The sequence below is a fragment of the Aethalodelphis obliquidens genome, unplaced genomic scaffold, assembly GCF_003676395.1.
Source record: "Aethalodelphis obliquidens isolate GAN/ISIS:26980383/991018 unplaced genomic scaffold, ASM367639v1 scaffold43, whole genome shotgun sequence".
Taxonomy (NCBI): Eukaryota; Metazoa; Chordata; class Mammalia; order Artiodactyla; family Delphinidae; genus Aethalodelphis; species Aethalodelphis obliquidens.
Genome location: NW_020837987.1, coordinates 6,963,333 through 6,987,162, shown reverse-complemented (window position 1 = coordinate 6,987,162; position 23,830 = coordinate 6,963,333). Strand labels below are relative to the sequence as shown.

At 37.6% G+C, this 23,830-nt stretch overlaps 1 protein-coding gene across 6 annotated transcripts in view; it reads left to right on the top strand.

Annotated features, from left to right (window-relative positions):
- LOC113605507 (zinc finger protein 420) overlaps nt 1-18,034 on the top strand; it is a 38,248-nt gene extending 20,214 nt beyond the window's left edge. For 4 of the 6 annotated variants that reach the window (XM_027078887.1, XM_027078888.1, XM_027078889.1 and 1 more), the window contains one exon: nt 3,567-6,604. In XM_027078887.1, coding sequence (XP_026934688.1) covers nt 3,567-5,497 — 1,931 coding nt within the window. In that variant the 3' untranslated portion in view covers nt 5,498-6,604. Of the gene's footprint in view, nt 1-3,566; nt 6,605-12,129; nt 14,337-17,228 lie in introns of those variants that run through there. The other 2 variants (XR_003427256.1, XM_027078891.1) reach the window with 2 other exon arrangements.
- Nucleotides 18,035-23,830: the final 5,796 nt, after the last annotated feature.

Here is a 23,830-nt window from a genome sequence, read left to right as displayed (position 1 = left end):
AGTCAGAGTTTGTCATGCTGCTTCTCACAACCTTCCAATGACTCCCCATCTCAGAGTAAAAGATTTCTTAAAATTGCTAAGACTAAGATTTCCTTGTCTTTTTCCTTTGACTCCAGAGGATTTTTTTCCTCCCTCTGAACTGTAGGCTTTGGATGGTTCCAATTTTGTGAAGAGGTTTATTTCTAATCCCTGACCTATTATTGGTCCAAGGCCTTGTCTCTTGGATTTTTTTTTTTAATCATTAAGATTCAAATGTAGGCCATTGAAGACAGCAAATGTCCTGAAGATAGCTGTGGCTTCAAAACATGTTTACCTCTCTAGTTTCTGTTTTTTATTTCATTGTGTCCCCTGTGGATCTTCTTTACTTTCTTTTATGCTTGGCTTACTTTTAGAAAGTGGTTTGTCATGTTTTATCCAACATTTTTTTTGTGTGTTCTTCAGGAAATCTGATGCACCATTACATATCAGGTGTATCCACTGTCACAGTCATAATATACAACAGTTGCATTACACCCTTAAAATCCCTCATGCTGTCTCTTTGTTGTCAAATCCTTCCTCCTTCCAACCTATGTAAACTGACCTATTTTCAGTCCTACAGTTTTGCCTTTTCCAGAATATTATACAAATGAGAATCAAAATTTATAGCCTTTGGGGTCTGGCTTTTTTCACTTAGTAAAATATATTTAGGATTTATCTATATTATTGCATAAATCAATAGTTTGTTTCTGTTTATTGCTGAGTATTGTTCCATTGTATGGAAATACCAGAGTTTGTTGATTCACTCACCTTTTGAGGGACATTTGTGTTTCCATTTTTTTGGCGATTATGTATAAAGCTACTGTGATTTTTGGTGTACAGATGTTTATCTGGATATAAGTGTAAATACCTATGATTGCTGGATCATATGCTGCGTATATGTTTATCTTTATAAGAAACAACCAAATTGTTTTTCATCATGGTTGTACTGTTTTGCATTCCCATTATGTAATGTATGAGAATTTTGTGTGTGTTCTTTTTCTTGATCTATATTTCCATCCAACCTACTCTTTTTAAAATAGAATACCAGGAACTTTATCACTCCAGACTCTTTCCCTTATATTGAATAATTGCTTTTTTTTCTCTCCAACATCCCCAGCATTCCGTAAGATTACAGAAGCCTTTTGTTATGTCTTTGACCTGTAGCAGTGCCTGAGAAATGATAAAAGATATTCTTCTGGGATGAACAAATAGACTTGCCTTGGATAGAAGAGTAAATAAGAAAAAACATGAGAGGGCATAAAGAAACAAAACAGGGTGAACTAAAAATAAGTAAAAGCAACTTGGTATTTTCATTGGTTAGGATAGGGAGAACTAAAGAAGATAACCATGGTTAGTACCTAGGAAGTAGTATGCAAGAGGCTAGGCAATTGGAGAGGTATATGATCACTTTTTGCATTTTTATCTTAAATTTAGTATGGATGTACTTTTGTTTGCATCTGTAGGGAGGTATTGGGGAAGACACAGATCAGTGGTTTCCAGGCATCTTCCCCTAGGGTGAAGAGAGATCTACTGCAAAGGGATGGCACAAGAGTATCTAGGAATAGTAGAACTCTTGTTGTTTATCATTACTGTGGTGATGGATACATAACTACAGCCCTCATAGGTCCGTTTCTTTTGTCTTTTTTCTCCTGATTTTTAGTTAATTTGTCTTTTATCCTCATTTACCTGGTCAATTTTTATTGAGAGCTAGACACTGTAAAGAGAAATTATAAAAGCAATTTTAAGCCTTCATCTTCAGTGAAGATTTAGGTTTGCTTATGACAAGCGATCTTGAATTACCTCAGTCCAGATATCTGAGTTTGAGATGATTCAAATATGATTCATACTTCAGACCCTGCCCAGACTGGTCTACTGTTTCTCCCTATTCCTCATTGTAGCCCTCTGGGCTCCCAACCCAAAGTATGGAGAATTTATGTTGAGTCTTGTTCTCCAGTTCTTGTCACCCAAGACCCATGAAATGGTCCAAAACACTGTTTAGTTTCTCCACATCTCACTTGCCTTTTCTAGAATTGTAAGACCTCCCCAAATGGAAAAGTAGCCCCAAATGTTGGACTTATTTCTCTGAGTTTTCATATCTTTCAACTTCTAGCCCACCAACTCTTTATTCTTATATGAATTCTCTAATGCCTTCAGTCAGGTGCCATTTATATTTTGTCCAATTTGTATAATTGCTCTCGTCATTAGAAAGGTTCATTTAAATTACCTAGTCTTCTGTTACCAGAAATAGATGTTTAAGATTCAGGAACTGGCATTTAAATTGAGACCTTAGGTTGAGAATTGGCTTATATAGAGTATCTCATTCAGAACAGTCCAGAGACCTAGGACAGGCTCTAGGTAGTTGTAAGTTGAAATAGGCTTTGTGATTTTCAGAGCTAAAAGGAAGCTAATATGTTTGGCAAATAGTGAGCAAAGCTGAGAAGGCTCATGGGGAATCAGATACTTAGGCAGGAACCATGGAGAGCTTCCTCAAAGTCATGGAAGGCATTTGGATTTTATTTTAGAAGTTTAATTTGGAAGCTATTTTAAAATTTTAGGCAAAGATAGCTAATCATAATCTGAAGTTGAATCGGAATCTGTTAGTGGAAAGCATTAAAACTAGAGATTTCCAAGCTCTTTTTTCTGATTCACTAGATTCAGATTCAGTTAGTCTTGTGTGGTTATTTGGGAATCTTTAAGGCCCCTAGGTGATTTTGATCCCCACCAAAATTTGAGAACTACGGACCTATAAGGTTTTCTTAATCTCTTCCCTTATCTTCTTTTTTTAAAATTAATTAATTTATTTGTTTATTTGTTTTTGGCTGTGTTGGGTCTTTGTTGCTGCACAAGGGCTTTCTCTAGTTGCAGCGAGTGGGGGCTACTCTTCGTTGTGGTGTGTAGGCTTCTCATTACAGTGGCTTCTCATTGTGGAGCATGGGCTCTAGGCACATGGGCTTCAGTAGTTGTGGCTCGCTGGCTCTAGAGCACAGGCTGAGTAGTTGTGCATGGGCTTAGTTGCTCCACAGCATGTGGGATCTTCCCAGACCAGGGATCGAACCTGTGTCCCCTGCATTGGCAGGTGGATTCTTAACCACCGTGCCACCAGGGAAGTCCCTTCCCTTATCTTCTAAGTGTAGTTTTCATTATTCTCTGATCACTCGTGTGCCTTTATACATATTAATATATGAAATCATTCTAAACTAATGTTTTTTCAAACTCTGGGTAGCAACACATTACTGCAGCATGAAATCAGTTTAGTGGTTTTTGACTTTTTGTGTGAGATAGAGAAGGTGGGATGGAGAGAAAAAGATGACTAGAATAGTGTAGTGTAGAATAGAATAGAAAACAATAGGTATTGTTTTATGAAACTTTGCATGTATCAGGTCGTGATGTGAAAGGCAAGTAGTACACAATGTTTGAAAAACTCTGAGGTAAGCCAGTTATTTTCTATGGATATTATTTCCATATATATTTTCTCACATATAGTTTTTTCTACTGTGGAAGGTCTTTTGAAAGACAAAAGAAATTTTTGATGTTCTCTTATTTTTCAGACTTGCCTTCAAGGGGTGCAAACAAGGACTTAACTCCAAAAGAGGATACTTATGAAACAGAATTATCCCAATGGGAAATGAGTGCCAGGCTTGAAAACTGTGATCTTGAGGAGTCCAATTCCAGAGATTATTTGGAAGTCAAAGGCACATTGGAAAAGCAACAAGAAAATCAGGAGGAATATTTCAGTCAAGGGATGATCATATATGAAAAAATGTCTATTTTCAATCAGCATACTTACTTATCTCAACTTCCCAGGTGTCATTCTACTGAGAAACCCTATAAATGTAAGGAATGTGGGAAGGCTTTTAGACGAGCTTCACACCTAACTCAACATCAGAGTATTCATACTGGTGAAAAACCCTATGAATGTAAGCAATGTGGGAAGGCCTTTAGTCGTGATTCACAACTCAGTCTTCATCAGAGACTTCATACTGGTGAGAAACCCTATGCATGCAAGGAATGTGGGAAAGCCTTTACTCAGAGCTCACAACTTATTTTACATCATAGGATTCATACTGGTGAAAAACCATATAAATGTGAAGAATGTGGGAAAGCCTTTATTCGAAGCTCACAACTCACCCGACATCAAAAAGTCCATACTGGGGAGAAACCTTATGAATGTAAAGAATGTGGGAAGGCCTTTACTCAGAACTCACAACTTACTCTGCACCAGAGACTTCATACTGGTGAGAAACTCTATGAATGTAAAGAATGTAGAAAGGTCTTTACGCAGCTCTCACAACTTATTCTTCATAAGAGAATTCATACCGGTGAAAAACCCTATGAATGTAAGGAATGTGGCAAAGCTTTTATTTGTGGCTCACAGCTTTCTCAACATCAGAAAATTCATAATGGGGAAAAGCCATACGAATGTCAGGAATGTGGAAAAGCTTTTATTCGCGGCTCATTACTTATGCAACATCAGAGGATTCATACTGGTGAAAAACCCTATAAATGTGAAGAATGCGGGAAGGCCTTTATCCGTGGCTCACAACTTACTCAACACCAGAGAATTCATACCAATGAGAAGCCCTATGAATGTAAGGAATGTGGAAAGACCTTCAGTCATGGCTCACAACTTACTCAACATCAGAGGATTCATACTGGTGAGAAACCCTATCAGTGTAAGGAATGTGGAAAGGCCTTTAATCGTGGCTCCCTCCTTACTCGACATCAAAGGATTCATACTGGTGAAAAACCCTATGAGTGTAAAGAATGTGGAAAGACCTTTAGTCGTGGCTCAGAACTTACTCAACATGAGAGAATTCACACTGGTGAGAAACCCTATGAGTGTAAGGAATGTGGGAAGTCTTTTATTCGTGGCTCACAGCTTACTCAACATCAGAGAATTCATACTGGTGAGAAACCCTATGAATGTAAAGAATGTAGAATGGCCTTTACGCAGAGTTCACATCTTTCTCAACATCAGAGACTTCATACTGGTGAGAAACCCTACATATGTAATGAATGTGGGAAGGCCTTTGCTCGTGGCTTACTACTTATACAGCATCAGAGAATTCATACAGGTGAGAAACCATATCAGTGTAAGGAATGTGGGAAGGCCTTTATTCGTGGTTCACAACTTACTCAACATCAGCGAATTCACACTGGAGAAAAACCCTATGAATGCAAGGAATGTGGGAAGGCCTTTAGTCACGGTTCTCAACTTACTCTACATCAGAGAATCCATACTGGTGAGAAACCCTATGAATGCAAAGAGTGTAGAAAAGCCTTTACTCAGAGCTCACATCTTTCTCGACATCAGAGAGTTCATACTGGTGAGAAACCATATCAGTGTAAGGAATGTGGGAAGGCCTTTACTCGTGGTTCACAGCTAACTCAACATCAAGGGGTTCATATCAGTGAGAAATCTTTTGAATATAAGGAATGTGAAATAGACTTCAGTCATGGCTCACAAGTTTATATATGAATTATCTGATGCTTGTGACTAATATAGAGAGCCTTCTCTGGTCATTAATTCATTATCATCAAAGAATTCTTAAAATGTGAATATGCAAACACATTTGCTTCATAAAGTTCAGCATCAGTGAATTTGTATGGGGGAAAGATAATGATAATGTAATCCATGTAGAAAAACCTACTAAACTTTAGCAAATTATAATAGGGAATAATTCTGTTAATGTAAATGTAGGAAGACTTTTAGCCATAGCATGTCTTTTTCAACATTATCTTGACTCAGTTGATTTCCTTCGTGACATTTAACATGATAATTAACCACTGCTTTGGTTTAATCAGTTATCAGATAGACCTAAGACTAATTCCTTATAAGATTCTTGGAAGTATTATGTAAGTAGTTACATAATAAAGTTCTTAGGACAGTGCCTTCAACATAGCATATCACAGATATAAGCTACCATTATGACTCATGTCATTTTAGAGAATTTGCATGAGAGGAGGACATTTATTAGTATAATGAATGTTGAGAATCTTTCATTAACATTTAACCCTGATTTTTTGAGTGGGAGGCACTGTATGCTATAATGAATATGAGAAAGCTTTCATTCACATCTCATCCCATATGCTGTACGAGGAAATTCATAGAGTAAAAAAAAAAAACCACCTGTACATTTAATCAGTGGATTGCTGAAGAGGTGTGAAGTGAATTGTAACAAAGTCCAAAAGCTCATATTTTCTACCATCTCTGACCACAGTTCAAGAATGTTACTTAGAAATGAAAAAAATTGGATAGCCAAAATAAATCTTTATACTAGGAAATTTTTAAAAACTTGAATGCACGGCTTTTGAATTAAACCAAAAAACTGACATTTATAGACTATTTTGCTATGAAAACTGATAAGAATCTGTGTCAGAGACTGCTGTTTCCCTACCCAATATTCATTTTCCCTTCTTCAGTAATAGAATTCTTGGCTGAAAAGCTATCTCAGCCTCCCTTGCAGATCCATAAGATGTAAGTGGTATTTGTATGAATAGGACATTTAAGAAATCCTTATTTCCTCCCTGCACTTTTTTTGTTTCCCTGCCTACAATGTGGATATTTAATCTGCACCTCTGGCAATTTTATGGGGACCTTGAGAATGGTATCTGGGTATTAAGGATGTTGGAGCAGAAATACAGAACACGTCTACACCTATGCTGATTTTATGAAACAGTCATACCAATTTGGGTCTGCCTGCCTTCTGTATTTCTTTATATAAAATTAAACTTCTTATTTGTTGATGTTGTTGTCATTTTGTTATTGACATTAATAATTATTATGGATATAAAAGTTTGTACCTGGAAGTGGAGTGCTGTGGGTAAAAGAAATCTCAAATATGGCATTAACTTAGGGTGATGGAGAATGAGGATCTGCTCATTTCAGGCTAGGAAACTGAAATGAGCAGACTCCTTACCATCTTACAAGGAAGATCTTGTACCAATTAAGGCTGTAATGTTAGGGGAAATGGAAGGAGTGATTCAGAATGTGTGTGTTGGATGTTTCTTTCTGCTTTCAGTAATGTCCTGTGAAAGAGATGAATTTAGTGTACAGTTAGCTACAGAGAGGCTGCTAGCAGAGATTGAAAGTGACATTGCTTTGTTAAGAGATGCTATGTCAGGCCTGCAGGTGCTCAATCCAGGTTGATGGTAAATTCACAGTTTTGAAACTTATGGGATTCAAAACACCAAACCGATTCTCTACCCCCAACTGAAGCCATTTATAGTGATTTAAAGTAGCAGTCTGAACAAAAAAGTGAGACCATTGCCCCAACCATGCAAAGGCAGTGAGCCTCCTAGCAAAGATGACTTTAAAATGCTTTCCCCACCCACGCCTGTCATTCTAAAATTAGTTATATTTATTAAGTATTTACTGTATTCCAGCTACTATCATAGGTGTTTAGGATATACTGTATTAATGAGCAATTCTAGCAGGAGGAGATGGAATAATAATAAATTGTAGAATATGTTAGAACATAAATGATATGGGGGGAGGTCATTCAGAAGGAGTTGAGAGGAATATGATAATATTTTTTGCTGTATGAAATAAAATGATCAGAGTCGACCATGGAGAAGGAAAGATTTGAGTCAAGATTTGAAGGTATGAAGGAGTAAGTCTGCAGTTATCTAAGGGAAGAGCATACCAGACAGAGGAAAAAGCTAGAGCAAAGGCTTCACAATGGGACTATGCTGGTGTATTTGAGGAATATCAGGGAAGCTACTGTAGACGTCTGTGCAAGGAGATGATTGATAGAGGAGGTCAGATAACAGGGCCATATCTTGTAAGGCCTTGTAAGTCATTGTGAGCATTTTGGATTTTATTCGGAGGGAAATGGGCAGCCCTTGGAGAGTTTTGAGCAGAGGACATGATCTGACATGTTGCTATTAAAACAAACAAAAAAACTAAGTGGGTAGGAGGCTATGGCATTAATTCAGATGAAAGATGATGGTGGCTCAGACCAGGATGGTAACAGTGGTCAGAAGTGGTTGGATTATAGATATATGGTAAATGTGATGGAGCAGGCAAGATTTGTTTAGGGACTAGATGTCAGTTGTGAGAGGAAGATAAAAGTCCAGGGTGACATTAACTCAAAGGTTTTGGTTCCTAGCAACTGGAAAGATGTGTTTCCATCAGCTGAGATATGGAAAGCTACAGTTCCATCAGTTTTGTGGGAGAAGACTGGGAGTTCAGTTTTGAATGTTTGAAATGTCTTTTAGACACAAAATGACAATGTTGAGTGGGCACTTGGTTGTTCTAGCTTGTACTATGGTAGAGATTATATTAATTTGGTAGTTATTGCCTATACTTACTTAAAATAAGGAGGCAGGCTAAGATTTTTAAGGACCTACATGTAAATGAGAGAAGAAGAATAGCAAAGACCGATCCACAGTGTGTTCCAGCATTAAGAGTTCAAGGATAAAAGGACAGACCAGCAAAAGACGCTAAGGAAGACCATGAGATGGAAGGAAAACCAAGAGTCTGACATTACAGAAGCCAAATGAAAGTGAGTCAAAGGAAGGATAATCAATGGTATCTGTTGGCAGGTTACATAATTAATTGTGCAAGGCTTGAGAATTGGCTACTGGATGTAGCAATATTGATGTTACTGTTGACCTTGAAAAGAGCAGAGTTATTTTTGTTGTCTTTGTTTTAGAGTGATTGAAGTGAAAGCCTGATAAGAGAAATTGGATACACTGTTTGGAGATGTTTTGCTGCAAAAAAAGCAAAGAAATATGTTAATAATTAGTGTAGCAGTAGGAATAGGAGTATTTTTGTTTGTTTTCAGGATGGGAGAATTAATAGCAATTCTGTATGCTGATTGGAATAATCCAGTAAGCCGGGGGCGGGGGCGGCAGCGAGTGGATGATTCAGGACAAAGAAGTGAAAATTACTGGAGCAATGACCTTATATAGGTAGAGGGGATAAGATTAGTGGATGGAAGGATTAGGTTTTTAGGTGATACCATGGGAGGCTTATTCCTGGCAATAAAATGACAGGATATGGGGTGCAGATGATGGGAAGTGAGTAAATGACATAGAAGAAGTCTTGGGAAGTGTTCCGATTCCTTCAGTGCTTTCATGAAGTGATAAGCAAGGTTAGCTGAAAGTATGGGAGATGAGAAGTTTGGGGTTTAAAAGAAAAGAGAGAGGAAATAGTCACTAAAATGAGATAGTTAACGTACAGTATAATTAATTGTTGCCTGGGAACTTTAAAAGGCTAGAAAACTGAAAGAGCAAGGGGGCCAGTAAGCAAAAGAAATCATCAGGCTTAAAACTGTATTTACGCAACGATCTTTGGCATTGTAATTAAACAATAGCAAGTAGTTTGAAAGCTTCCTGAGGGAAAGCTTTGAGGTAAGTGTTCTGTTAATGAAACCCTAACCTAGCCTGCAAAAGCCTATGACTCAAATCCCCCAAACAGTCTCCAGGCTATGGTACAAATCCATCAGGAAATGACCTATTTATGTAAATTGTCCATATGAAACTACATATGTTATGAAAATATATATACATATATAACTCGAATGTAATCTTTTTCTATTTGTTTTTTTAAATATATAAACTATATATATGTATATTTTTAATGTGCCTTGCTTTTTCACTTAACACGTTTTGGCAATCGTTCAAGTTTCTATTGCTGCGTAATGCCTGCCCCAAACTTGGCTTAAAATACAACAATCATTTAGCTCACACATCTACAAAAATTTGCACAGGGCTTGGCAGCAACAGCTCATCTCAAATGGGGTGGCTTGAAAGCTACGAGTCACTTGATGGCTGAAGGCTAGAATCATCAAAAGACTCACTTGCTCACATGCCTGGCAGTTGATTCTGACTGTCAACTGGACTGCAGGATGGTCAGCCACAATACCTACATGTGATATCTCTATGTGGCTGCTTAACATGATGACGGGTTCCAACAGTGTGTCCCAAAGAAGAAGAAGTGCATGTAACTTTTATGATCTAACCTCAGAAATCACATAACATCATTGTGTCATACTCCTTTGGATGAGGCAGTTACAACTCAATGAAAGAAGTGTCACAAAATAAGAAGAGCTAGTAGAATAGGATATGTTGTGGCCATTATTTGGAAAATACAATATGCCATAAAGATGTTTCCAGGGGACTTCCCTGGTGGTGCAGTGATTAAGACTTCGAGCTCCCAATGCAGGGGGCCTGGATTCGATCCCTGGTCAGGGAGCTAGTTGCAACATGCATGCGGCAACCAGTAGTTTGCATGCCACAACTAAGGAGCTGGCAAGCTGCAACTAAGAGCCCACCTGCCGCAACTAAGGAGCCTGCCGGCCGCAGCTAAGGAGCAGGCGAGCTACAACTAAGGAGCCCACCTGCCGCAACTAAGACCCAGTGCAACCAAATAAATAAAAAGATGCTTCCATACCTAGTCTTGGAAGTCACATAATTTCACTTCTGCCATTCTCTATTGCTTTAAGCAGCTACACCTTTTTTAAAATTTCTGAAGCACTTATTTTTTATTATTGAAATATAGTTGACATACAATAAATATGTTGTTTCAGGTGTACTACATAGTGATTTGGAATTTGCATACATTATGAAATGATCACCATGATAAATATAGTAACATCCATCCCCATACAAAATTATTATTATTGACCATATTCTTTATGTTGTGTATTGCATCTCCATGGCTTATTTATTTTGTAACTGGAGACTTGTACCTCTTTATCCCCTTCACCTATCCCCCTGCCCCAAACACCCGTTCTCCCCTCTGGCAACCACCCATTTGTTCTCTGTATCTATGAGTGTTTTCATTTTGTTTGTTTTTTAGACTCTACATATAAGTAAGATCATATGGTATTTGTCTTCGTCTTATTTCACTGAGCATAATACCCTTTAGATCCATTCATGTTATCAAAAATGGCAAGATTTCGTTTTTTATGACTAATATTCCATAGAATATATATACCACATATTCTTTATCCATTCATCTATCGATGGACACTTAGGTTGCTTCCATATCTTAGCTTGTAAGTAATGCTGAGGTGAACAACTGGGAGCATATACCTTTTTGAATTAGCGGTTTTGTTTTCTTTGGGTAAATACCCAGAAGAGAAATTGTTGGATCATATGGCAGTTCTATTTTTAACTTTTGGAGGACTTTCCATACTGTTTTCCATAGTAGCTGCATCAATTTACAGTCCCACCAACAATGCACAAGGGTCCCCTTTTCTCCACATTCTTGCCGACATTTGCTATTTGTTGTCTTTTTGATGATAGCTATTCTGACAGGTGTGGGGTGGTATCTCATTGCAGTTTTGATTTGCATTTCCCTGATGATTAGTGATGTTGAGCATCTTGTCATATGTCTATTGGCCATCTGTATGTCTTCTTTGGAAAAATGTCTATTCAGGTCCTCTGCCCATTTTTTAATTAGGTCATTTGTTTTTTTGATGTTGAGTTGTATGTGTTCTTTGTATATTTGGGGTATTTACCCCTTATTGGATATATTATTTGCAAATATTTTCTCACATTCAGTAGGCTTCCCTTTTGTTTTGTTGATAGTTTCCTTCACTGTGCAAAAGCTTTTTAATTTGATATAGTCCCATTTGTTTTATTTTGGCTTTTGTTCCCTTGCATGAAGAGACAGATCAGAAAAAATATTACTAAGATCAATGCCAAGGATCATACTAGGCAGGCATATCTTGATGGGAGAGTGTCATGTTTTAAGAAAGCATATAAGATGGGATATATTTCAGTGGGCATTCTCGGAAAATATATTTTGTCCCTGAGAGCTTCTCAGATATGAAGAGTTCTTTGTTCTTATGGTGGCATATAATTCTTATAGCTATATATTATTCTTTTGTTGATGTACCATAATTCTGACAGAATTCCAAAATTCTCATTTTCCTCCTGGGCACCTGGCTACCCAGCTCGATAACAAATTTCCCATTCTCCCCTAACAGTTATGGCCCTGTGACTCAGTGAAACATTTTCAGAAGTGATATGCAATTTCCCTCTCATTTGCTCAAAGATTAATTTCTATAAGAGTGTAGAAATAAATCCTAATGCATCATTAATTCCAGTTAAGGTAAATATTTAATGTGGCTATTAAAGGATATATTTTACTTCCAGTTCTAGATCAAGATGGAGTATAAAGAAATATCAAACTGTGGTAGAAGAGTAACTGCAAGATGTAAAAGAACTCTGAAGAGTACCCAAAGGCTGAGCAAGAATATCAAAGAAAAGATAAATTTTGAAGGTGGGCCCCATCTCTAACTCTGGGGTTCAGTTCAAGTTTCACAGAAGGTGTGGTTTCAGCCCACTGGATGGTGGAGAATTTGGGTGGGTTTCCAGGGCCAGAGCTGATCTATAGTCATCGAACAAACAGGAAACAATCCTTTGGGACACAACTGAATTGCAAATGGTATAGTTGAGGTACTGGTACAAGGTTTGGAGAACACGGTGTCTGCATTGAAAGGGCCATGGGAAACTGCCGAGGCATAAGTGACCCACAGCTTGTGTGTGGGCACCTAGGGAGAGTCAGAAGCTGCTGTGGCCCAAGGACTACAGTTCACATCTGCATGAGGAAGTTAGTCTGTTGGCCTTGGCTGGGCTGCAGAGTTCCAAGAGACTATATGCTCTCTAGGTACATGGCTGGGGCAAAACAGCACTGAATGTTCTCACATACCTGCACTACTAAACAGTCATACAGGAGGAGCAAGAAAAAGCAAAACACTGCACACCAGGTCCAGTAAGAGAAGCCTATTGAAAAGCTCAACATCATGCTCACTCTAAAGGAGAAAATGCTTAGAAGCCAGTCCATTATAGTACAGCAGGTACTGAAAGTTAAATTTGGAGCTTTGAGGCAATAAATTGATAACTGGCACAAGGGTGGATGAATATCTTCAAAATGCAAACTCCTTTCAGTCAGAAAAACAAATAAGTGAGTTGAAAATTGTAGAAATCCATACGCATTTTACAGAAAAGAAAACCTAAATTATCAATAAACATAAGAAAAATTGTTCCTCCTCATTAGTAATCAGGGATGTGAACCAGAACTACACAGACACCTGCTCACAAATGTCTATTGGCAAAAATAAAGTTGGCAAGTATCAAGAGTTGGTGAGGATTTGGAGAAATGGTAATTTCATCTGCTGGTGAGAGTGAAAATCATAACTACTTTGGAAACATAGGCAATACCTATTAGCTTTAAAGATGCATATGCCCAATGACTTAGTATATAGACATATTAAGCATATAGATATAGAATAGATATATCCCCTATAGAAAACTTACACAGATATACCAGAATATAAATACAAATATGGTCCTAGTGACATTGTTCGTTTTACTTTTATTCAGTCTTAGAACTATATAATTAAATGTTTACAGAACATTCCACCCACTAACAGCAGAATATACATTCTTTTAAGGACTCATAGAGCATTCACCAAGATAGATTGTATGCTGAGTCATAAAACAAACATCAACAGATTTAAAAGAATTGAAATCATATAGATATGTTCTCTGACCATAATGGAATCAAACTAGAATTAATAAAAACAATAAGAAAACATCAAACACTTGGAAATTAATCCACACACTTAAATAATTCATGGGTCAAAGAGGAAGTTTCAAGGGAAATAAAAAATGTATTGAACCGTAAAATTGAAAGTCCACAAATATTCGTAACAGCCTTGTTTGAAATAGCCAAAAACTGAAAATAATTCAGATGTCCTTTAGCAAGCGACTGGTTAAAAAAACATGGTACATCCACACCATGGAATAATAATCAGCAATTAAAACTTTAAAACAAAGAATGAACTATTGACACACACAGCAACTTGGATGAATCTCCAGGGAATTATGCTGATTGGAAAGAAAAAAACAATCTCAATAGGTAGCATAATATATGATTCCATTTATATAACTTACTTGAAATGCTAAAATTATATGATGTAGAAAATATTAGTGGGTGCCAGGGATTAAGGATGGGGGAATGAAAGAATAGGAGGGATGTGGGTGGTTATAAAAGGACAATTCAATGGATTCTTGTGATGAACTGTTCTATATTTTGACAAAGTTGGTGGATACACAAACCTACATGTGATAAAATTGTATAGAACTAAACACACAGAGACATGTGGATACACATACAAATGAGTACAAGTAAAACTGGGAAAATCTAAATAAGATAATCAGATTATATCAATGTCAATATCCTGGTTGTGATATTGCCTTATAATTTTGCAAGATGTTATTTTGAGGAAAACTGGGTAAACCATTGGATATGTATAATATGTAATAATATATAATAAGTATATTAAATGCTGACTTTCAGTCATTTTACTGGTTTTCCCAGTAAACTTTTTTCTAATATAAATTGATTTATTTATTTTTGGCTGCATTGGGTCTTTGCCGCTGCGCGCGGGCTTTCTCTAGTTGTGGCGAGTGGGAGCTACTCTTTGTTGCGGTGCTCAGGCATCTCACTGCAGTGGCTTCTCTTGTTGCAGAGCTCGGGCTCTAGGCGCAGGGGCTTCAGTAGTTGTGGCTCGTGCGCTCTAGAGCACAGGCTCAGTAGTTGTGGCGCACTGGCTTAGTTGCTCCACAGCATGTGGTATCTTCCCTGACCAGGGCTTCAACCCATGTCCTCTGCATTGGCAGGTGGATGCTTAACCACTGTTCCACCAGGGAAGCCCTCCCAGTAAACTCCTGATTGGATGAAGCTTGCCCTCTCATAGATTTCTCCAGAAGGACTATGGGAATGCACACATATTGAAAACTATTTTTCTATGGCCTTGTACTGGAAGGAAAACTTGGCTGGATACAAAATGCTTGGTCCACACTACCTCTTGAGTTTTTTAAAAATGCTGTCCCTTCTTTGCATTTCTTTTTAGTTTTCGAGAAGTGTAATGTCACTACCCTCTCCTCCCAAATGGCGAAATTAATAAAAACCTATGATTATGCTAGAATTTTGAGAATATTTGCTTTACATTTCTAACTAGTTTCACTATTTTATTTTATGTATCTATTTATTTTTGGCCTCACTGCGAGGCATGCAGGATCTTAGTTCCCTGACCAGGGATCGAACCCAGGCCACCTGCAGTGGAAGCATGGAGTCCTAACCACTGGACCGTCAGGGAATTCCCTAGTTTCACTATTTTATATTTTTACATTTTACACTCTTCTGGCCTCACCAATTAAACTATGATATGCTTTAGAACTAATTCATATCTTTTATCTCTCTTTCCATACTGCTGGTCATAATATCTGGTACCAAAAAAAAAAAGAATGTAGCCAATATTGTTTTATTCAATCCAAGTAAATACCTTTTTAAAAAAGATACAAGTTGGGACTTCCTCGGTGGTCCAGTGGGTAAGACTCTGTGCTCCCAGTTCAGGGAGCCTGGGTTTGATCCCTGGTCAGGGAACTAGATCCCACATGCCAGCCTGCGTGCTGCAAATAAGACCCGGCGCAGCCAAAATAAATAAATAAATATATTTTTAAAAAGATCTCCCATTAAAAAAAAAAGTGATACATGTTAATGGTGTGTGGAGAGATATTTCTTAAAACTTTGCTAATTCTTTGAAATTTTAAAATATATGTATCTCTAGAATTAAAGATATAAAAAGGCAATTTCCATTGGTAAATAAGAATTTATAATAAAAACATATTTAAGAATGTATTTGATGGGAACTCCCTGGCAGTTCAGTGGTTAGGACTCAGTGCTTTCACTGATGTGAGTCTGGGTTTGATCCCTGGTCGGGGAACTAAGATCCCACCAGCCACGCAGCACAGCCAAAAGAAAAAGAAAAAGAAAAAAAAGAATGTATTTGATGAAATAAAATTTATATTTTAAGGCAGGAGAAGAAATCTTAAACAAAAAATTCTCTCTCTCTCTGTCCATTTGGGCCGCCTTCCCCCCTCTGTAACGTGCAGTGTGCATCTGCTTTGTATTTAGTTAAATTTTTAGTAGTATATGACTGATTCTCTTTTTTCCTTTTCTGTATATTTTTAGTTACTTTCTTAGTGTTGGCCTTGGGGATTACAATTAACATCTTAAATTTTATAACATAGTTTGAATAATACCAACTTAGCCTCACTAGTATATAGTCTGCTCCTATACAGCTCTTTTCCCCCTCTTTATATTATTGTCACAGGTTATACCTTTGTACACTGTGTATCCATTAACATAAATTTATTCTTTTTTATGCTTTGCTTTTAAGTCATAGAGAAAAAAGAGGAGTTCCAACCAAGTACAATAATACTGGTTTTTATATTTTCCTATGTATTTATGGCTTCAAGTTACTATCTACTGTCCTTTCATTTTAGACTAAAGCATTTCTTATAAGGAAGGTCTTGAGAGTTTAGCTAAACTATTTCATAACATTGCTGCCTTGGCATCCTTTTGTGTAGTCAAGTGACCTTCAAGGGCCTTGAATTAACAGTAGCTCCCCCACCAAGCACATGCCATAAGTAACTACCCAGAGAGTCACAAGTAAATGTAAGTTCATGATAGGATCACCCCCCAATGGTCTTTGTAATAATCAGACTCCCCTGCCTCCTAGGGCCTTACCCTTGTGTTCTCCTTTGATAAGACCTCCACAAAGCTTACTGAAACCCCATTCTTTTTGGTTTGAATCAACCAATCTGGCCTTAGCATGGGAACCCCAAAACACTCTACCCACAGACCCTAATAAAGACATGTGCCCTACAGCCTGCTGTGCCCTCTGCCTGCACCCTTGACTTCCCTGCATGCCCCCTTGAGGTGTGCTGTGTACCTCCTCCAGGACCTGTGAGTAATAAACTTCTCTATTTCAATTCCTTTGTGACCCTTTTGTCAACTGCAGTTCACCATCCAACACCCTGGGGCTCTTAAGTAGCCCCAAATGTTAATTTAACGAAGTCACAACAGAAGGTCTACTAGTAAACTCCTTCAGTTTTTATCTGGGAATATCTTAATTTCTTCATTCTTTTTAAAAATATTTATTTATTTCAATGCTCTGGGTCTTAGCTGTGGCACACAGGATCATCATTGCAGCATGTAGCTCTTAGTTGCAGCATGCGGTATGTAGTTCCTTGACCAGAGATCGAACCCAGGCCCCCTGCATTGGGAGCACAGAGTCTTAGCCACTGGACTACCAGGGAAGTCCCCTCTTCTTCATTCTTGAAAGAAAATTTGCTAGCTATAGAACAACTGTCAACATTTTGTTTTTGTTTTTCTCTTTCAGGATGTTAACTATACCATCTCACTGTCTTTCATGGTTTCTGATAAGAAATGAGCTGTTAATCTTATTGAAGCTCCCTGGTATGTGACAAATTGATTACCTCTTGCTGCTTTCAATGTTCTGTCTTTTCTTTGCTTGTCAATAATTTAAATATTACATGTCTCAGTGTGGACCCCTTTGAGCTTATCCTACTTGCAGCTTATTGAGAGTCTTGGACGTATATATTTCATTTCTTCATCATGTTTGGGGAGATTTTGGCAGTCATTTCTTCAAATATTTTTCCTGTTCTTTTCTCTCTCCTCCTTCTGGGCTCCTATTATACATATAGTGGTATGCTTGATGTCGTCACACAGGTCTCACAGGTTTTCTTCATTTTTCTTCACTCTTTTTTCTTTGTGCTCTTCACACTAGATCATTTTAATTGCCTTATCTTCAAGTTCACTAAGTTTCCTGCCTCCCTCAGATCTGCCATTGAACTCCTCTAGTGAATTTTTCATTTCAGTTATTGTACTTTTCAGTTCCAGAATTTCTTTTTAGTTCCTTTTTATAATTTCTATCTTTTGACTGACATTCATATTTGTTCATATATTTAAAAAATTTCCTTTAGTTTTTTTTGTCCATGGTTTTCTTTAGCTCACTGAGTATATTTGAGATAGTTGGCTTAATGTATTTGACTAGTAAATCCAATGTCTGGGTTTCCTCAGTGATAGTTCCTGTCAAATTCTTTTTTAACATATGAATGGGACATACTTTTCCTTTGTCTTTATATGCCTTGTAATTTTTTGTTGAGATGTGGACATTTTGACTTTTTTTTCTTTTTTTGCGGTACGCGGGCCTCTCACTGTTGTGGCCTCTCCCGTTGTGGAGCACAGGCTCCGGACACGCAGGCTCAGTGGCCATGGCTCATGGGTCTAGCCGCTTTGCGGCATGTGGGATCTTCCCGGACCGGGGCACGAACCCACGTCCCCTGCATCGACAGGCGGACTCTCAACCACTGTGCCACCAGGGAAGCCCTGAGATGTGGACATTTTGAATAAAATAACGTTGTAACTGTGGAAATCAGATTCTTCTCCTCCTCAGGGATTTCTGATTTTTTTGTTGAGGACTGCAGCCATCGATTTGTTTAGTGACTTCTCGAAACTCTTTTTGGAAAGTGTGTATTCCATGTTGTGTATGGTCGCTAAAGTTTCTGTACTATTATCTCTGAGGTCAGGCAGAGATATTGATTAAAGATTCAATCTATCAAGTAAATATAACAATTATAAACATATATGCACTGTCTTAGTCAGCCTAGGGTGCCATAACAAAATTCCATAAATTGGGTGACTTAAGAAACAGAAATTAATTTTCTTATAGTTCTGGGGGCAGAAATTTGGAGATCAGGGTGTCAGTATGGTCACTTCTTTGTCCAAGCACAGAGAAATAGAGTGACCAACCTCTCTGATGTCTCTTCTTATAAAAGCACTAATTCCATCATGAGGTATCCAGCATCATGACCTCATCTGACCCTAATTACCTCCCAAAGGCCCCATCTCCAAACACTATCACATTAGAGGTTAGAACTTCAACATATGAATTTAGGGGTCACACAAACATTCTGTTCATAGTATACTCCTACAAACAGAGCTGAAAATTATATGAAGCAAAAAATGACATGATTGAAGGTAGAAATTTTTACACAATAGTAGTTGGAGACTTCAATACTCCACTTTCAGTAATGAACAAAACAATGAGACAGAAGATCAGTTAGGAAATAGAGAACTTGAACAACACTTTAAACCAACAGACATATACAGTACATACCCAATAACAGCAGAAAACTCATTTTTTCTCAAGTGCACATGGAACATTCTCCAGGATAGATATATAGTAAGCCACAAAACAAGTCTTAGTAAAATTTAAAAGACTGAAAATATACCAGGTATATTTACCAATCACAATGGAATGAAACTAGAAATAACAGTAGCAGTAGGCAAGTGGGAAATCCACAAAAAATGTGGAAATTAAACACACTCTTAACCAACGTATCAGAGAAGAAATCACAAGGGAAATTAGAAAATATCTTGAGACGAATTGAAATAAAAACACAAGATACAAAGACTTACAGGATGCATCCAAATCAGAGGGGAAGTTACAGCTATAAATATTTACATTAAAAAAAGAAGAAAAACTCAAATCAATAACCTAACTTTAGGGACTTCTCTGGTGACACAGTAGTTAGGAATCCACCGGCCAATGCAGGGGACATGGGTTCGAGCCCTGTTCTGGGAAGATCCCACACGCTGCGGAGCAACTAAGCCTATGTGCCACAACTACTGAGCCTGCACTCTAGAGCCCGTGAGCCACAACTACTGAGTCCATGTGCCACAACTACTGAAGCCCGCATACTGAGAGCCTGTACTCCACAACAAGAGAATCCACTGCAATGAGAGGCCACCACAATGAGAAGCCCGTGCACTGCAACAGAGTAGCCCCCGCTTGCTGCAGAGAGCCCGCGTGCAGCAACAAAGACCCAACTGCAGCCAAAAATAAATAAATAAATAAATTAAATTAAATAATAAGAAACTAACTTTACACCATGTGGAAATAGAAAAAGAACAAGCTAAACCCAAAGCTATCAGAAGAATAGAAATACTAAATATTAGAGCAGAGATAAACTAAATAGAGAATTCTATGTAAAAATAATCAACAAACCCAGAAGTTGGTTCTTTGAAAATAACAGCAAAATTGATAAACCTTTGTCTATGAGTATAAAGAGAGAGACAGAAGAATTAGATCACTAAATCATTTTCCGAAGTGAAAATAGGGATGTTACTATCGATTTTACATAAATGAAATGGATTATAGGGCTTCCCTGGTGGCACAGTGGTTGAGAATCCGCCTGCTGCTGCAGGGGACACGGGTTCGTGTCCCAGTCTGGGAAGATCCCACATGCCGCGGAGCGGCTAGGCCCATGAGCCATGGCCACTGAGCCTGTGCATCCGAAGCCTGTGCTCTGCACATGGGAGAGGCCACAACAGTGAGAGGCCCACGTACCATAAAAAAAAAAAAAAAAAAAAAAAAAAAATTATAAGAGAATAATACAAACAGTTGTTGGCCAAGCAAAGGGATAACCTTGATGAAATGGGCAAACTCCTAGAAATACACAAATACAAAAACCAGCTCAAGAAGAAATAGATCTTAACAGACTTATAAAAAAAAGGCAATTAAATCAATAATCACAAACCTCCCAACAAAGATAAGCTCAGGGTGGCTTCACTAGCGAATTCTAGAATAATGAACACCAACACTTCTTAAAGTCTTCCCAAAAATTGACAATTGAATTTAAGGGAAAACTTCCAAACTCATCCTATAGGTGGTCAACAATAGCTTGATATCAAAGCCAAAACCAAAACCAAAAAAAAAGTCCTAAAAGCCAGTATCCCTTATGAATATAGATGCAGATATCCTCAACACAATACTAGCGATAATATGCTAGTTATACACAGTGGCCAAGTGGAATTTATCCCAGTCCTGTGAGGGTGTTTCAATATATGAAAACCAATGTAATGTCCTACATTAATAGAATGAAGAGGAAAATCTGAATAATCATATCAATTGATGCAGAAATATGTCTGAGTTAAAACTATAAATCTCTTAGAACAAAACATAGGTGTAAATCTTTGTGACCTTAGATTAATGGTTTCTTTGATATGATACCAAAAGTATAGCAATAGTAGAAAAAATAGACAAATTGGAATTCTTCAAAATTAAAAACTGTTTTGCCTCAAAGGGCACCATCAAGAAAGTAAAAGGACACCTACAAAATGGGAGAATATGTTTATAAATAACATATCTGATAAGTAACTTGTCTGAGTCCTTTTGCTATAAGGAATTCCATAGCTGAGTGGCTTTTACACAACAGAAATGTATTTCTCACAGTTCTTGAGGCTGGAAAGTACAAGATCAAGGTGCTGGCAGATTCCATGCCTGGTGAGGGTCCACTTTCTGGTTCTTAGATGGATGTCTTTTCACTGTGTCCTCACATAGCAGAAGGGGCAAGTGAGCTCTCTGGGCTCTTTTATAAGGGCACTAATTCCATCTGTGAGGACTCTGCCCTCATGACATAATCATCTTCCAAAGGCCCCACCTCCAAATACCATTACATTTGTCATTAGGGTTTGACATGTGAATTTTTGTTGGGTGGGGGACACACCAACATTCAGACCATAGCAGAATTTGTATTTAGAATATATGAAGCACTCTTACAGTTCAACAATAAAAAGAACCCCACTGTTATGGACTGAGTGTGTCCCCCACACCACCAGATGCATATGTTGAAATCCTAACCCACAACTGGAAGGTGCAGCCTTTGGGAGGTAATTAGGTCATGAGGGTGTAGTTCTCATGAATGGCATTAGTGCTGTCAAAAAAAAAGAAACAAAGAGATGAGTTTTCTCTTGGCTATGTGAAGGTATAATGAGAGGGTGGCCATCTGCAAACCAGGAAGACTGTCCATCCCAGACATCAGATCTGCCAGTGCCTTAATCTTTGACTTCTAGCTTCCAGAGCTATGAGAAATAAATGTTTGTTGTTTAAGTCACCCAATTTATGGTATTCTGTTATAGCATCCTGAACTAAGACACCAATTTAAAAATTTGAAAAGGATTTGAATAGACATTTCTCCAAAGATATACAAATGGAAAATAAACATGAAAGGATGCTCAACATCATTAAGGAAAGGCAAATCAAAACCATAGGTAATAAGTACCACTTCACACCCACCAGGATGGTTATAATCTAAATGATGAACAATAATAAGCGCTGGTTTAGATGTGGGGAAATTGGAACCCTCATACATTGACACTGAGAATGATGTGGTAACTAGAAAACATTTTGGTAGTTCCTCAAAAAGTCAGATGTAGAATTACCATATGATCTATGGGACTTCCCTGGCGGTCCAGTGGTTAAGACTCCATGCTTCCACTGCAGGGGGCACTGGTTTTATCCCTGGTCAAGGAACTAAGATCCTGCATGCCACTCGGCATGGCCGAAAATGAATGAATGAATTAATTAATTAATTTTAAAAAAAGAATTACCGTGTGATCTAGGAATTCCACTCCTAGTTATATATCCAAAAGAAATAAAAATATATTTTTATTTTTTTGTCCACACAAAACTTGTACACAATGTTCAGAGCAGCAATATTCGTAATAGTCAAAATGTGGAAACAATCCAAATGCCCACCCACTGATGAATGGATAAATAAAATGTGGCAAAACCATGAAGTGGAATATTTGGGGCAATAAAAGGGAATGAAGTTCTTACCATATGATTCAGTAATTGGGTTCCTTGGTATTTACCCAAAGAATCTGAAAACTTATGTACACACAAAAACCTGCACATAGATGTTTAAAGCAGCTTTATTCATAATTGCCAAAACTTGGAAGCAAGAAAGATGTCTTTTGGCGGGTGAATGAATAAACAAACTGTGGTACATCCTGCCAGTGGAATATTATTCAGTGCTAAGAAGAAATTAGTTATCAAGTTATGCAAAGACATGAAAGAAATTTAAATTCATATTACTAAGTGAAAGCAGTCAGTCTGAAAAGGCTACATACAGTATGATATCAACTATACAACATTTTGGAAAAGGCAAAACGAAGGACACAACAAAAAACTTATTGTTGCCAGTGGTTAGTGGGCAGGGATAAATAAATGGAACACAGGCAGTGAAACTACTTTGTATATTATAATGGTGGATTTGTGCCATCATAACGTTATCCAAACACATACAATAAAAAATACCAAGAGTAAACTCTAATGTAAACTCTGGACTTTGGGTGATAATATGCCAATGTAGGTTCATCACCTATAACAAATGTACCACTCTAGTGGGGAATGTTGATAATGGGGGAAGCTAAGCGTGTGTGGGGGTGGGGGGTCATATGAAAAAAATCTCTGTACCTTTCACTCAATTTTGATGTGAACCTAAAACTTCTCTAAAACATAAAGTCTATTTTTTTTAAAGGAGAATGAAGTACTGATACATGCTACAACATGGATTTTGAAAACATTATGCTAATGGAAAGAAGTCAGTCATAAAACACAACATATTGTATAATTCCATTTATGTCCAGGATAGTCAAATTCATAGAAGCAAAAAGTAGATTAGCAGTTGCCAGGGCCTGGAGTGGTTGGGGGGAAATAGCGAGTGATTGTTAATCATACTGATGGTAAGATGTAGTACACACAAATGGTAACTATGTGAGGTGATGGATGTGTTAATTAGCTTGATTGTGGTTATCATTTCAGTGTATAAATATACGAAAACATGTTGTACACCTTAAATATATATAATTTTAATTTGTCAATCCTACCTCAATAAAGCTGGGGGAAAAAAGGAATGATGGGGGAAGAAAATGCAGTAAGTAGGATATAAAACTCTCAGCGTAAAAATATAGTCATTCTCAAAACTCTTGATGCCTGGAAGGATAGTCACCAAATTGTTAACAGTGATTGCATCTGGAAGACAATTGTATACGAGCTTCTTTCTGAAGAAAATGGTGACTATGGATTGGATGAATGGTGAATATGGCATGCCTGAGGTATAGTGAAGGAATAAC